Source organism: Sesamum indicum, linkage group LG6 (genome assembly GCF_000512975.1).
Source record: "Sesamum indicum cultivar Zhongzhi No. 13 linkage group LG6, S_indicum_v1.0, whole genome shotgun sequence".
NCBI lineage: Eukaryota > Viridiplantae > Streptophyta > Magnoliopsida > Lamiales > Pedaliaceae > Sesamum > Sesamum indicum.
Genome location: NC_026150.1, coordinates 21,484,848 through 21,498,958, shown reverse-complemented (window position 1 = coordinate 21,498,958; position 14,111 = coordinate 21,484,848). Strand labels below are relative to the sequence as shown.

At 34.9% G+C, this 14,111-nt stretch overlaps 3 protein-coding genes across 5 annotated transcripts; 2 read left to right on the top strand and 1 right to left on the bottom strand.

The window, feature by feature from the left end:
- On the top strand, positions 864–3,831 carry LOC105165384 (3-deoxy-manno-octulosonate cytidylyltransferase, mitochondrial). Its single transcript, XM_011084372.2, has 8 exons — positions 864–1,324; positions 1,568–1,613; positions 1,717–1,803; positions 1,891–2,015; positions 2,535–2,674; positions 2,769–2,820; positions 2,919–3,029; positions 3,423–3,831. The coding sequence occupies exons 1-8, from the start codon at positions 1,079–1,081 to the stop codon at positions 3,513–3,515; spliced, it is 900 nt and encodes a 299-aa protein (XP_011082674.1). The 5' UTR covers positions 864–1,078; the 3' UTR covers positions 3,516–3,831.
- Positions 4,118–5,136, bottom strand: LOC105165383 (dynein light chain-like). Its single transcript, XM_011084371.2, has 2 exons — positions 4,699–5,136; positions 4,118–4,591 (listed from the first exon to the last, which is right to left on the bottom strand). The coding sequence occupies exons 1-2, from the start codon at positions 4,990–4,992 to the stop codon at positions 4,415–4,417; spliced, it is 471 nt and encodes a 156-aa protein (XP_011082673.1). The 5' UTR covers positions 4,993–5,136; the 3' UTR covers positions 4,118–4,414.
- Positions 6,630–10,988, top strand: LOC105165382 (thioredoxin 1). 3 transcript variants are annotated; one of them, XM_011084368.2, is made up of 3 exons: positions 6,630–7,003; positions 9,451–9,768; positions 10,562–10,707. In XM_011084368.2, exons 1-2 carry the CDS (start codon positions 6,772–6,774, stop codon positions 9,762–9,764), a joined length of 546 nt encoding a protein of 181 aa, XP_011082670.1. In that variant the 5' UTR covers positions 6,630–6,771; the 3' UTR covers positions 9,765–9,768; positions 10,562–10,707. The 3 variants fall into 3 exon arrangements, with proteins under 3 accessions (XP_011082670.1, XP_011082672.1, XP_011082671.1); XM_011084370.2 differs by lacking the exon at positions 10,562–10,707 and adding an exon at positions 10,214–10,534; XM_011084369.2 differs by lacking the exon at positions 10,562–10,707 and adding an exon at positions 10,764–10,988 and having other exon boundaries at positions 6,631–7,003.

Here is a 14,111-nt window from a genome sequence, read left to right as displayed (position 1 = left end):
ATCAGGAAAGAGAAGGAAGAGTTCTAAGGAGAACAAATCTGCTAAGAAGGTGAAAAGACACGGCACCCCAGGGGCTGACAGATATGAAAATGGATCACTGAAGGAGCGGAGTACGAAGAAGCAGAACTGGAGACGGTAGTCCCTGATTGGACGTTCATGTTGAGTTATCTTTAGTGTGATGGTAGTTTCAGTTGGAAATCTTGCCCTAAGCTGGGCTGAGGTAATAGTTGCATTATTACAATTTGTACAAGTTAGATACCCAAAATCATGGTTAACACGAAATTTTTAACATATGTATACGAGGCTTAATTGTCTGGAAGATTTCATGTTTGCTGTGGTGCTTCATTGTCCGTGATTCACTCCAAACATGCTCTGTACCCTGTAATGCGGCGGCATAGGCTGGTTTGAAGTGTGTAACTGTGTTGGAATTTAGATTCATGATCTCATACTTGTAGAATTGTGAAAATCAATACTTTGTCATTGCCCATTGTGACTTGTCAATGGTCTATATCTATAAGAAATTAACACATCAACCAAAGCTCGAGGGTGAATTCGGGATGATTTTTCCATCAACTGTATTTATATGTTTATTAACAGTACAGTTAGATGGGGACTTTGCGTGCTAACAAAAAAACTATTATATGTACAAACAGTTGAAAGTCAAATATTGCTACTGTTAGTCATACTCGACAAAATTAATTATTAAAGACATTTCAGTCTTGATTTCTTAAATATAGAAACTTAATTTTAAAAAGATTCTTGTTTTAATAAGATCTGAAAGAGAATAAAATAATATAAAATTGATTATCCCTTCTGGACTCAATTCACCTGCACTCGTATTTACCACCGATGACCGCAGTCTTATTGTTTGGATTCCGTCAGTTTCGTTTCTTGTAATAATTATCAATTACAAATAGGAAAAAAAGAAAAAAATAATAGAATAGACAAATCATAAAGCGTAACTTAAATTGTTCGTTGATCTGGAACTGGAACCCGTTTCGTTACTGGCTCAAGAAACATCCCCAACTCCACCAAATCTCTGTGGTTTCTGCTCCTCCTCTCTGATTCTCCCGCGCACATGGCGATCTGCAATCCATCGTCCCCCTCCTCATCTTCAACTTCTACCTCCACCAAGGCCTGGATTATTCACACCCTGGCGGTTGGTGCCGCGGCTGCCGTGGCGCTTGGTGCCCACGCCTACTTGTATTATCGCCGATCCGGGAAGTTCCGGAGCCGGGTCATTGGAATTATACCTGCCCGCTTTGCTTCATCTCGGTTTGAAGGCAAGCCTCTCGTCCACATACTTGGCAAGCCCATGATCCAGGTAATTGCTAGCTTGTTTTTAAAAATTCGACCGTTTTGTTTCTAAATGGATTTGCTGCTTTTTTATGGTGGTTGTGTTTTTGTTCAACACTTTGATGGGTTGTTAGGAGTTGTTTATATTATGTTTAGATTTGGTAGTGGTAGATGCTCTGTCTTGGTATTCAATTTACACGTAAGGAGAAAAATTAAGAATACTAAATACTTCGGATGTATGATTCTTACCCCTTTTGGTGGTTGATTACAGAGAACATGGGAAAGAGCAAAAATGGCAACAACACTGGATCATGTTGGTATAGTCTCACCTCACCTAGCTCTTTCCTTTTGCACATTTATCTAACTTTAATGGGAATTTGGTGGTTGTGGTTGCTGATTTGGTGGTTTTTCATCGTGTAGTTGTGGCAACGGATGATGATAAGATTGCTGAATGCTGCAGAGGATTTGGAGCTGATGTGGTGATGACATCAGAATCATGCCGAAATGGTATAAGCAGTTGTGATTTCTGTGTTCAAATCACATAAGGTTCTGTTGACAGATTTTTATATGTAATTTTCATTTGGACTTTTATAGGCACCGAACGGTGTAATGAAGCTCTTCAAAAGCTTGGTAAGCAATATGATGTTGTGGTCAATATTCAGGGGGATGAACCACTCATCGAACCTGAAATAATAGATGGCATTGTCAAAGCCTTGCAGGTAAAGTTGCCTTATTCAAGATTTATCCCTTCATCTTGCAAAAAGGATGGGCCTATGGGGTAATCTTGTGAATTAGCTTATTTACAATGAGATAAGGGGCCGCACGTAATTGTTTTGCATTATGATTGATCCTTTTCATGTCTCATGTTATCTTATATTATTACTATTTGTTAGGGATGTAACTGGTTGTAGACATTGCCTTTTGGTAACCGGGAATATTTGTGAAAACTTAAAACCATAAATTAGGTCGGGGGAATGCATCATCAAGGTGTGCAACACATACTTGAGCGTTTGCTGGTTTAGATCCTTTGTTTGGACAGTATACTTATAGACATTTTGATTGGTGAATGGTAAACTTTGAGGCACTTAAAGATAGATTCTGGAGATCAGAAAGGATTTAAAAATGGGAAAACGACCTTTTTTCTTTGTGCCTGACCATATTGTAGATCCTTTGTTTGGACAGTATACCAATACTCATTATCCTTAGTGCAACTCATATCAACATTGTGGCTCATGCAGGCTGCTCCAGATGCAGTCTTCAGCACTGCTGTTACTTCATTGAAACCTGAAGATGCATTTGATCCGAATCGTGTCAAATGTGTGGTAGATAACCATGGCTATGCAATTTATTTCTCACGAGGACTTATCCCATTTAACAAGTTAGTTCTTCTCTAGCTATATCCTGATTGTAGTAATATATCTCATATGCTACATGGTCAAATGTGGAAATTCAACTAATTCTTATGGATGCAGGTCCGGAAAGGTCAACCCTCAATTTCCATATTTACTTCATCTGGGGATTCAGGTATAAGAAAGACATCATTACAGTGCCTAGATCATTCATGCTCCTTGCAACCAATTTGTGTATCAGGTTCTAATGCTACGTTTCTCATATATTAACAGAGCTTTGATTCAAAGTTCCTCAAGATTTACCCAGAGCTGCTGCCAACGCCCCTTCAAATGGAAGAAGATCTTGAACAACTGAAGGTCCTTGAAAATGGATACAAGATGAAGGTGTGAGAACTTTTGCCGGTGCTCCTTTTACTGATCTCGTTTTTCTCTCTATTACCATTTATCTCTTATTTTGTGTATGGAGACCCCAAGACTTTGCTGGGATCCTGCCATCAAACATCTGGACAGGATATGTTTGCGCAGATCCCACTATTTATTTGCAAAAGTGGTTATGCTGCCGTTTAACTCGTGCCGCAATTAGTTTATGCAAGTACAAGCGAGTTCAAAGATGCAATTTCTTTTAACTATGATTTATGATATAACCCCCTGACTTATGATTATTCTCATGGTTACATCAATCTCTAAATTTCAAGAAGCCCTTTAAATACAGAAAATAGTCTGCAAATTTTTGTGAATTAATAGTCTGATTTTCCAATTTATTGTACTCGCATGCAGGTGATAAAAGTCGACCATGACTCCCATGGTGTTGATGTCCCAGATGATGTAGATAAAATAGAGCGTTACATGCGTGAACACAATCTGCATTAGCTGTATAATTGCTGCGCAAACACAACTTGTATCAGCTGTATAATTGCTGCTCGCATACTAGATTACGACTTGTAGGCACACACATACTGGCAAAATGATTGTAAGTTGTCAAAACCTTTTGGTATTTCCTAGCTCTGTTGAAGACTGGGGAAGCAAGTTCTTGTTCAAAATGTAAACTTTGTGTAGCATTCAATTAGTTTTATGTACACCATGTCTATAATTTATTTTAGCATAGGACTGTGTATGTTGTCGCCAGATTGATATTTCCCAACTTTTGTTCAGTATTTTGTTTCAGTAAATCACTTCATTCAAGATTTGATCTGTGTACTTGGACTGCAACTTATTCATTTATTAAAGAATCAGTAAATCTTACCGTCCCTAGGCCTAATAGCTGCAGACGAATGGGGGGAGTTTGTTTGCTCCACCTAACCCCCAGACTGATGGTGCGAGTTTGCGTGTAACTAGAGAGAATTGCAGGAAGAGAGGGAGACACACACATGTATATACACACACACATAGCGTCAATCAAGAATTGCCAAATATGATAACTTTCTTCCCTGCCATCTGATCCAGTTTGCAGTGTCATAATTTGTTTTTTTTTAGCTCAAGGGACCACCTGATGAGGGCTGCTGCTTCTATTGAACCATAATCATGTAATGACATCTATATTTTACTACATTTGGTGTTTATCTGTCTCGTAAAATATGAAAACCATTAATGATTACATGAGTAAACCTCAAATTTCATAATCTTCTTTTAAACTTGAGATCACAGCAAACAAAATCTACCAAAGGTACAAAGATTGATGTCTTACGTACGTTGTCCGAGTAGTATTTTCATTTTCTTCTCTGAAGGAAAAGCAGAGTTTGAACAACAGCCTCGGAATTTGAATGTATGGATCAAGATGGAGGTTTCGGCGATGGTTGGGCAACGACATGAACCTCCGTCTTGAAAAGAAGAAACGAAAGCGAGTCAACTGAGAAATAGACGAACCCGCCCGGCGAGTGGGTCACGAACGACCCGAAACTCTTCCCCGCCACGCAGTGCCACGCCGGCCCATACACCGAGTCAAATTCCTACCAACCATCAACACCAAACGATACAAAAATTATTTCCTTTTTTATATAAAAAAATTAAAATAAAATTAAGGTTCCCACAAAAATTCATAAAGTTTCTAACCTACCTTTTTGAGGGAGCGGGCGAGGAGGGTGGGATTGGGGCGATGGGGGTCGGCGGAGTCGAGCAGAGCACGGGCGTGGCGGAGGGCGCGCTCTTGCATGGCGGAAGGCATGTCGGCGGCTCTCAGCCGGACGTTGAAGCTGATTGCTAAGGCGGCTAGCTTCACTTCTTCAGCCTGCTTTATGCTATGGTTTTGATGAGGTTTGTCGATGAGGTTGGGTTTCCGGGCGCCGTGCATTTGCATGATCATCAGCTGTTTCTGCTTGCAGTTATGGTCGTCCTGCGCAATCTCCGCCATTGGAAGTGGTGACCATGCAGTTGAGGTCGCAGTAGACCGACAAAGAGGAAGAGAGTTGAAAGTTTTGACTGTGTCGGAAAATAGAATGTTGAATTGGTAGGCAGATGAGATGCGTGAGAAAACATGTTAGTACCTCTCTCTCTCTCTCTCTCTCTCTCTATAAATACAGGAGAGAGAGAGACACAGACAGAGGGAGAGTGGTTGGGTGAGGGATATGATGCTACAGGTTTGAATTTTGACTGACTATACTCCAATCAGAAACAAGAAAAATGAGGCACATATATATATATATATATATATTAACAAAAATATTAGGTTATGCTTAGTAGGTATAAGTGAACACTTGATCAGTTTGATATCAATCATAAAATACTTTATGATTTTATTAACAAAATAAATCAAACTTGGTATCTTCTTTTCACAATTCTTTAAGCCCCACGTGGATTAATGTTGGAGAAATAACATATATTTTTATTTATATTTTATTTTTAATACAATCACATTTTTCTACACTAACATAAAAAAGACAAAAAAATATTTTTACAAGCGATGTTTTGTGTTATCACTATACTAAATTTTTATTGTGTCGACAATTGTCTATGATATAAGAGCTGAGTAAGCATATTAACTAGAATTTTGTACCATAACTGCTAAATGACTTCTCTTCAAGCGTTTGAAGAGTTATACATTTTAGTTTTATTAATAATATATTTTAAAAGATAAAAAATTATTTGTTACATAGACGTAAAAATGACGTATCGCAACGACCAATTAAAAAAAATCAATTTCCTAATCTCTTATGAAAACTTTTTAAAATTAGTATCGAAGATTCTTTTTATTATATGTGTATATTATAGATATGATTAAAATTATAGGATATTAATAAATTGACATGATCTCATATTTTCTTCCAAAAATGAAAACTTTAATCTATAATTGGCATTATGTTGAGGAATTGATGTTCTGAAATGGACACGAGACAAGCATGGAAATGGCACGACAACGTTGTGATATTTGACTATTGACCATACCCCCACCCACCATCAATTCATTTGTACATACATCTCATTTTCCAATTACTATTATCATCTATTTCTACATTATTTTTATTTCTTTTATTCTTTTTTCTCTTGAGAGAAGAAAAAATTGAATGCCCCTTTTGTTTGGGAAAAATATTGAGATTCAGCATTTCAAATATATATTTTATGTTCAAATACAATTGTTTGGTCAATAATTATTTTTAGAATTAAATTTTATCAAATTCGATAATAGTTTAAAAAAAGTTTTAATTTGTAGCTTTTAATCGACTGCAATTATTTTTCATGTAATTACTGGGTATCACTATTAAATAATTTATTAGTTGTTCTATTAATCTTAAAAATGAAGTAGGGTTTGAAATTAATTTGTATTTGTATTTGTATAATAAATTATAAAGTTTCTAAATGTCTTAATTATTTTTCTAAAAATTAATTAACCAGAACAAATTATATCATATGATTAATAATGCGATAATTGGGCCACAATGAGATTTAATTTTTATAGACCACCAACTGTTACTGGGCCTTGAGCGGCTAAAGTATGAAGGCCCAATCCATTTGAGGGGCTCGTGATCCATAGTAACAATGAACAACTTCCCATCCATTCATCATCTGGAAAGAATCCTGAGAAACTTCACACCACCACACTCTCTCTCTCCGTCCCCCTTTGCATTTATCCACAACAATCACGCGAACGCACACATTCTAGTGTGTGGATATTCGTTTTGAGATTTTCTTTGCCATGGCTGTTGTGCTCGAAAGCCTCGCTGTCCCACGCGCCTCCGCGCTTCCTTCGGCTTCTTTGGCTCCGGTGGCCGGATCCTCCGTTGCTCGCCGGAGCTACGTCAGATTCTCGGAGTTCAGAGGCCTTAAGCTCCAGACTGCCCGATCATCAGTTTCGATGAGTTTTGGATCCAGACCTCATTATCGTAGTGGTCGAATCGTGTGCGAGGCGCAAGAAACAGCTGTTGAAGGTTCTGATCGACTCCCTCTCTCTCTATAATGGTGTTCTCGTGCTGTTTTACTGTACGTCGTTTCTCTAGTCGATTCGTGTTTAGTTGTTATGTGGGGCAAACTTTCGATTGGTAGTTTTAGCCTGGGATGTGGTTAAGAGAAGGACCTCAAGTATAAGTTAAATAATACTGTTAGATTTCCTCCCAAAACAAAAAAGGTACTATTGTTAGGTGAACAACTTATGAATTGCATTGGATTGGACCTTGAAGTTTTCCCCATATTTCGTATTTTGACCTCGGGCTACTTGGCAAACATACTCGGTTAATTCAAAGACGTGAATACTCGTTAGTTCAGACTGAAACTAGTTTCCATATTGCTTTTGTGTTTAGTCTTTCATGTTTTCGGAAAAGAGAAGTTGATACCTGAGTCGCGTGCATTCTGTTCCCTGTAATATTCTTTGTATAACTTTGTGCAAACATTTTCTTCCATATTAGCAGTCAAGCTTAATTGAAAAATGGTGTTTCTCTGTTTAGCTGATACAAAGGTAAGTTAGAAGGCGTAGCTGTGAACTTGGTGCAGTCCTTTGGCTGTAAACATGGATTGAGTACTAGACAGATGAAGTATATATGTTACAGAAAGAAAAGTGATTGACTGGAACTTCCTTATGGTAAAACATCTACGTTAAGGCCCGTGTTTCTTTTTGTTTGCTATTGTTGCTTTTCCATGGACATCAAAGATCCACTTTTACTCTTTTGTTGAATTTCAAGTGTTGGATATATGGATATTGTTGGCATACGAACAGATATGGTGAAAGATAATGGTTCATTTTCCATCTTTCTTTTCTCTTCCGGAGGCCTTAATGGTCTTTTTCATTTAACAAATTCTCTGACTTTATAATGAGGGAGTGTCTGAATTAAGCAGTGAATGACATAAGATGGAAGCGGGAGCACAAGCAAGACAAGAGTGCTAAAAGCAGCAAAACTGGAAACCTTTTGAGAGTGAGATGTTCTTCAGAATATATTCAATACTAATAGTAATATTAATGGTGTGGACGAATTGTTTGTCAAGTGGGTAACCATTTAAGTTTTGGCATGTGGCAGGGCTCAAAAATCATTCATGGATTTTGGTGCTTTTCGTATTAAGAAGCCGAAAAGAGAAAGTAATCTTAGTGCTACCGATGTGTCCAGACACCCTTCTCACTTTGATACTATGCCCCCAACCCATGTTCTTTTCACCCCCAACTTCTCTGTTTTCTTCCTTCTGGGGCACCACCTTCTTCCATTACCCTTTAGCATGGTATGCAGGGTTGTCACTAGTCATTTATGCCTACCACATCAGCAATGAAAAAATGATTTAAAAGTAGCCACCAAAAGAAAAATGACAAAGGACCATGTTCTCAAACTTTTTACAGAATCAGGTGGAATCGTGCTTTCAAAATTAGGTACTGTCTTAAAAATTAACATTTAAAAAAAAAAAATCAATATAAGAACTGGACTCTGAAAGTGCGGTTCTTAAATTGATTCAGAAAAAAAATTGTCGATGCCGAAGTTTTGGCTGTAGCTGCTGCATGCACAGGCAGCAGCTGCCCACTATTACACGGTGTCCTATTCCCTCCGCTTCTCGTCAAATATGTAGCTTCAAGATGTAATGCATATGCATTGTGCATTTGCATTATAAGCAACATTTTTGCATCTTCGAAATCGTGCAACATTTTGAGTATCTTCTTCCAGATTTTAGTTCAGCCATCCGACAGTCGGAATCGTCCAAAACATTTTTTCTCTTTGGTTTTTGGTAAGATGAACAATTTTGGTCCACGTGATCACTGGTTAGAGTGTATTGTATGGACAGGCAGAACATTGCTGAGAGGATGTTGTGCGTGGAGGTGAGGATATGCATCTCAAAATGTTCGATGAGAAGATGAAAAAATATTGCTTGTAATGCAAATGCATGACAAGCTACATATGTGAAGAGGAGAAGGGAAAGGAGTCACGGGTGTAATAATGGGCAGACTTTTTACTGCATGCATGCTACAGGGCGAGACTGTGCTAACATTATTTTTTAAAAAACTCACTTAAGCTTAAACTGATTTTTTTTTAAAAAAAAAACATTTTTAAGGCAAAACTGCCTAATTTTGTTAGCTTGCGAAAACGGTATTTTTTGTTTACTTCTGACTTGCTGCAGCTTGTTAGTAGATATTAACATTCATGGAATGTTGGCTTATTTACTACTTATCTAAATCGTAATTAGTTTTCCTTTCTTTTCTTTTTTTTTTTTTTGGGTTACAAATCCTGGTAATTAGTTGAATGCTGTTTGTGCTTTTTGGGATTCATTGGAGCTTTAGCATTTTCGTAGAAGACTATTGTGAATTTAATTTTGCTGTAAATGATTCGTGATGGTGCATTTTGTATTTTGTTAATGTTATTATATAAAACATGATTGTTTTTCATTATTTTTCTGAAAATTGCAGTGCCTGCTGTCACTGATTCAAGTTGGCAGCCTCTTGTACTCGAGTCTGATTCACCTGTTCTGGTTGAATTTTGGGCACCTTGGTGTGGTCCATGCCGCATGATCCACCCTGTAATTGATAAACTGGCTAAGCAATATGCTGGAAAGCTCAAATGTTACAAGGTCAACACCGATGAGAACCCTTCAATTGCTACCCAATATGGGATCCGAAGCATTCCAACCGTCTTAATCTTTAAGAATGGTGAGAAAAGAGATGCAGTGATTGGTGCGGTTCCAGAGTCAACATTAACAACCTGCATAGAAAAATTCTTGTAGACTGGTAAGTGTATGATATGTTTTTGGGGAAATCAAAATCTCTCTTGTTTATTCTCTCTTGGCCCCTGACATTGCAAATGGATCTCGAATAAACATTTAAACTCCTGTATAGTTGATGCTACTGTATTGTCTTCAAGATAGTATTAATCATGAATTACTATACCTCTTTTTTTTGCTATGGTAATCTTTTCTCCGTTGTCCGAGTTGTGTTTTAACTCATTAACTATTTAGGCAATGTTCCTAGCAACGCCATTAGGACAAAACAAGCATGCACTATGTAGACACACAAGATCAACGAAAGAACATATTTCCTTCACTAGGATCATGGTCCAAATATTCCAAACATAGCATATAATACATTTTGGCAATTTGCCTATGTTGAATCATTCTTTTGTTTCTCCAGTCCTGGACAACATTGACCATAATTTCTTTTCCTCCTATGGTTTCAGCTGTCCAATTGGAGTTCTACTCCCTGATTTTGGTTAATGGTTTGGAGCCTTTGGCCTTTGGAGTTGAAATATGTAATGCAATTTGAACATTCGGAGAGGACCATGACTTTTCCATAGTTGAATGAATATTCAGCGACTCAAGTATAGTGTCTTATCAATTTGTTTGTTCTGGAATTCTTTTTCTAGAGATTGGGAGCAAAACATCAATTCCATATTAGGTATAAACACAAATGTTCCAAACATAGCGACTCAAATGTTATGAATTATACCATGTCTGATGTAAATTCTTTATCATGTTTATATGGCATAATCTTGCCTTTGATATTTTCAAACTCAATTCCATATTAGGTATAAATACAGGGGCTTTGAGGTCATTGGTTCTGACGTATATCCTTCCAGATAAATAACAGCTGCTCTAACCCAAGTTTGAAGAACAGTTGTTCTAGGTTTTGGGAGTGAGCATAATTTGACGGTAGAGGTGTGAATGGAGTAAAGACAGTGCAAAAATGAAATATAATATTAGCATCATCATAATCCTTTGTGTTTCTAGTGTTGGGCAGGGTGATCGTTATATGCGGCGGCTGACTGGGGAGTTGCAATCGATGGCCTTTGACACCATCGACGAGTTGTTTACCTTATTCATTTCTAGTTTTTACCTCGCAGATGAGATGACGCGTATGTGTTTAAACAGTGAAAGATTGTTACATTGTTTTAACCTAATAATTCCAATTCTATTATATGACAGCGTTTGCGTATATGAAATTCTCCTTTGTTCTGATCTTCTCTGCGGTTTTATTTATCTCTCTCGTTCCTGTAGTAAGTTGTAAGAGCTAATACGGTCAAATGCACTCCGAGATGAATTATTAAAAAATAATAATACATAAATTAATTCAACATAAAATCTAAACAACACAATTCCAATTACACAGTTTTGAAATTTTTGAATTAGGGTGGTTTCTATAATTACCATCACATTTTGATTCTCGATGATGACATCTGTAATTATATCGATGATTTTTGTAAATAAATAATAGATTAAGGGTGTAAATGTAATTAATCATTTTTAATTCCCTATTTAATACAAGCTTATTCAATTTTGATTAAGCGTATATACATGGACTATGATGGAGCATTCTTATACAAAATGTTGTCCCAGCAAAGTAGCTGGAGGGAGTTTTGGTCTTGTAGAATACTCGACCATCTCATTTTCATATGATGTAAGATGGTATAAGCCTTCAAGACAATTTTGTTTACTACATATTTGTTTTACTCACTAATTACTATATTGGTTAAGTACATCAACAATATTAAATCAAAATATATATGTGGAAAAAAAATCAACACAATAAAATTATAAAATTAGACAACTTTTTGATTATGCAAGCTCAATTTATTTTTTGAATAAAAACAATTCTAAACACATCAATGTCAGTTTCTTAGCAAAAAAGACAAAAAAAATATCAAAATAAACAAAAAACCTTGTCGGGTACGCATTTATCTTTTTAGGGTGAATTGTAGCTTTCTTTTTTAAAATTTGAGATAATTATAATATTTATTAATTATTTAAAAAATTACAAATACTCTTTGTAATATCTAAACAGTGAGGTCAAAATTATAGATTTATCCTTTTTTATTATTTAAAAATATTTGAGAAAATATTAAAAAAATAAAAAATATATTTTAACAAAATCAAAAAATATATATATAATTATAATTTATACTCTAAAAGAATATTTATGTGAGTTGAGCACATAACTTGTACAACACTAAGCGAAAACACACTTAATACATAATTACATGAAGAAAGTAGTATGTATATATTTCTGACCTGTTTGTTCTTATCATGTGGGCAGCGGCCAAAAACTTAGGATAGGATCGAAGATGATCATACTTAGATGTGGCTTTAATTAATCAGATTCCCTCTCATCTTATCTATTTCTCGATTTCAACCATTAATCCCTCTTCTCCTCTTCATCTTCATGTTACGTTCGAGTTCATTTGCTAACGTCACTACTTATTGTTTCTTGAAAATTTTCCGTGCCGTTTAAGGCATTTCAATTCCCTAAATTGCAGATTATAATTTTGAGGGTTATATCCACTAATTAAAAATAGGACAAATTTTCAGCTATATTTTTTAAAATTTGATACAATTATAAATATTCTTATCGAATAAAAAAGAATTTTAGAGCCCTAAACGTTGATGTGAAAAAATACTATTTAATCCTTATCGAATTTTTTATTTTTACCATTAAAGTGGTACAGTAGGAACTCTACAAATGATAATTCACAACTATAGACCGTGAAATGTAAATTTAAGTGTAGTCAAATTGGAGATGAAAATAAAATAAAGAAAAAGGGACGTGAAATTTATGGTCTCAAACAGAGAGCTTAAACAAAAATTCTTAGCATATAGTTTGGAGAAAAATGCATGGATTTTGACTTTGGAATAAACAGTGATTAGAGTTATATAATTTGAAAATTTAAAAGATTAACAAAGTTGTATGTGCAGACGTGGCTTTGATTATCTACCATTATACATTAGTCAAGAACAAAATTCCATCCAATTTTCACGTCCTACAAATTGACTTTTATTCTGATGCGTGAATCAAGATATACATAAAAAAATAAAGTAATAAGTTGATATAATTAATAAATGCGTTTGTCGTTGTAGCACGTTATTTTTGTGTGCATATAATAAATAATTTTTTATCCTTTAAAATATATTATAAATGAGAGTAAAATATATAAATCAATGCATTATATTTAAAGAAAAATAGAAAGAGAGAAAATTTAATTGATTTATCAGCTAATGTAAAAGTTGAAAGTTGTATAGATTAATTATCTTATGAGTTGAAGTGCATTTTTGACTTTATAAAAAATTAGTGCGACAATATCATTAACAGCCCCTTGAATATGGCTCACATGTATATTTGAAAATAATTGATCAGAAGCCGAACACTTATAGGAAAGAAATGAATAAATATTTTTCAAGGAAAATGCATATTTAAAAAAATAGATAATGACTCATTTGTATCTAAATCATTAAGTAGTTATTAATTTCATGTTATTACCAAATTAATAATAACTTTTTAGATAAAAGTTTTTTTGTGTATTTATTATACTTATTCATTATTTAACTTTTTAATCTACAAATTTGAATTACTTGACTTACTAATTATATTTTACTTTATTGTAATTAAAATGTTCTTTTTTTTTGGTTGAGGAAATTTTAATTGAATTTTGAATGCAAAAACATTAGGAAAAAAATCCGTTTGTATTAAAGATTTAATTTCGAGGGTAAGTATTACGCTTGTAATTGAATATTGAATGCAAAAATATTAGAAAAAAATCCGTTTGTATTAAAGATTTAGTTTCGAAGGTAAGTATTACGCTTGTAATTTAGGGATGAATGCAAAAACATTAAAAAAAAATCCGTTTGTGTTAAAGCTTTTATTTCGAGGGTAAGTATTACGCTTGTAATTGAATTTGGAATGCAAAAGCATTAGAAAAAAATATGTTTGTATTAAAAATTTAGTCTCGATGGTAAGTATTACGCTTGTAATTGACTTTTGAATGCAAAAATATTAGAAAAAAATCCATTTGTATTAAAGATTTAGTTTTGAGGGTAAGTATTACGCTTATAATTTAGGAATGAATGCTACCTCAAGAATAGTCGCGTAGGGTAGAGCGTATCTAACCTTACTATTTACAATATTTGTGGATTGCTTGTAAATTTAAATTTATCTTCCTGAATAATTAAACGAAAAAAAAAATACATCTTTTAGTAGTGGTCAAAGTACGTACCTGAATTGCTGAAATCTAGTTCAAACACAAATTGGATTTAAGGAATTAAATTTCATTTTGACTCCTCTCATAACTCATCCATCAAGTTTTTTTT

Excerpts from the sequence above, each read along its gene's own strand:
- LOC105165384 (XM_011084372.2), top strand. The coding sequence starts at position 1,079 with ATGGCGATCTGCAATCCATCGTCCCCCTCCTCATCTTCAACTTCTACC. Across the intron at positions 2,016-2,534 it reads GCATTGTCAAAGCCTTGCAG|GCTGCTCCAGATGCAGTCTT; the intron begins GTAAAGTTGCCT and ends TGGCTCATGCAG. Across the intron at positions 3,030-3,422 it reads AAAATGGATACAAGATGAAG|GTGATAAAAGTCGACCATGA; the intron begins GTGTGAGAACTT and ends ACTCGCATGCAG.
- LOC105165383 (XM_011084371.2), bottom strand. The coding sequence starts at position 4,992 with ATGGCGGAGATTGCGCAGGACGACCATAACTGCAAGCAGAAACAGCTG. Across the intron at positions 4,592-4,698 it reads TCGCCCGCTCCCTCAAAAAG|GAATTTGACTCGGTGTATGG; the intron begins GTAGGTTAGAAA and ends GATGGTTGGTAG.
- LOC105165382 (XM_011084369.2), top strand. The coding sequence starts at position 6,772 with ATGGCTGTTGTGCTCGAAAGCCTCGCTGTCCCACGCGCCTCCGCGCTT. Across the intron at positions 7,004-9,450 it reads GCAAGAAACAGCTGTTGAAG|TGCCTGCTGTCACTGATTCA; the intron begins GTTCTGATCGAC and ends TGAAAATTGCAG.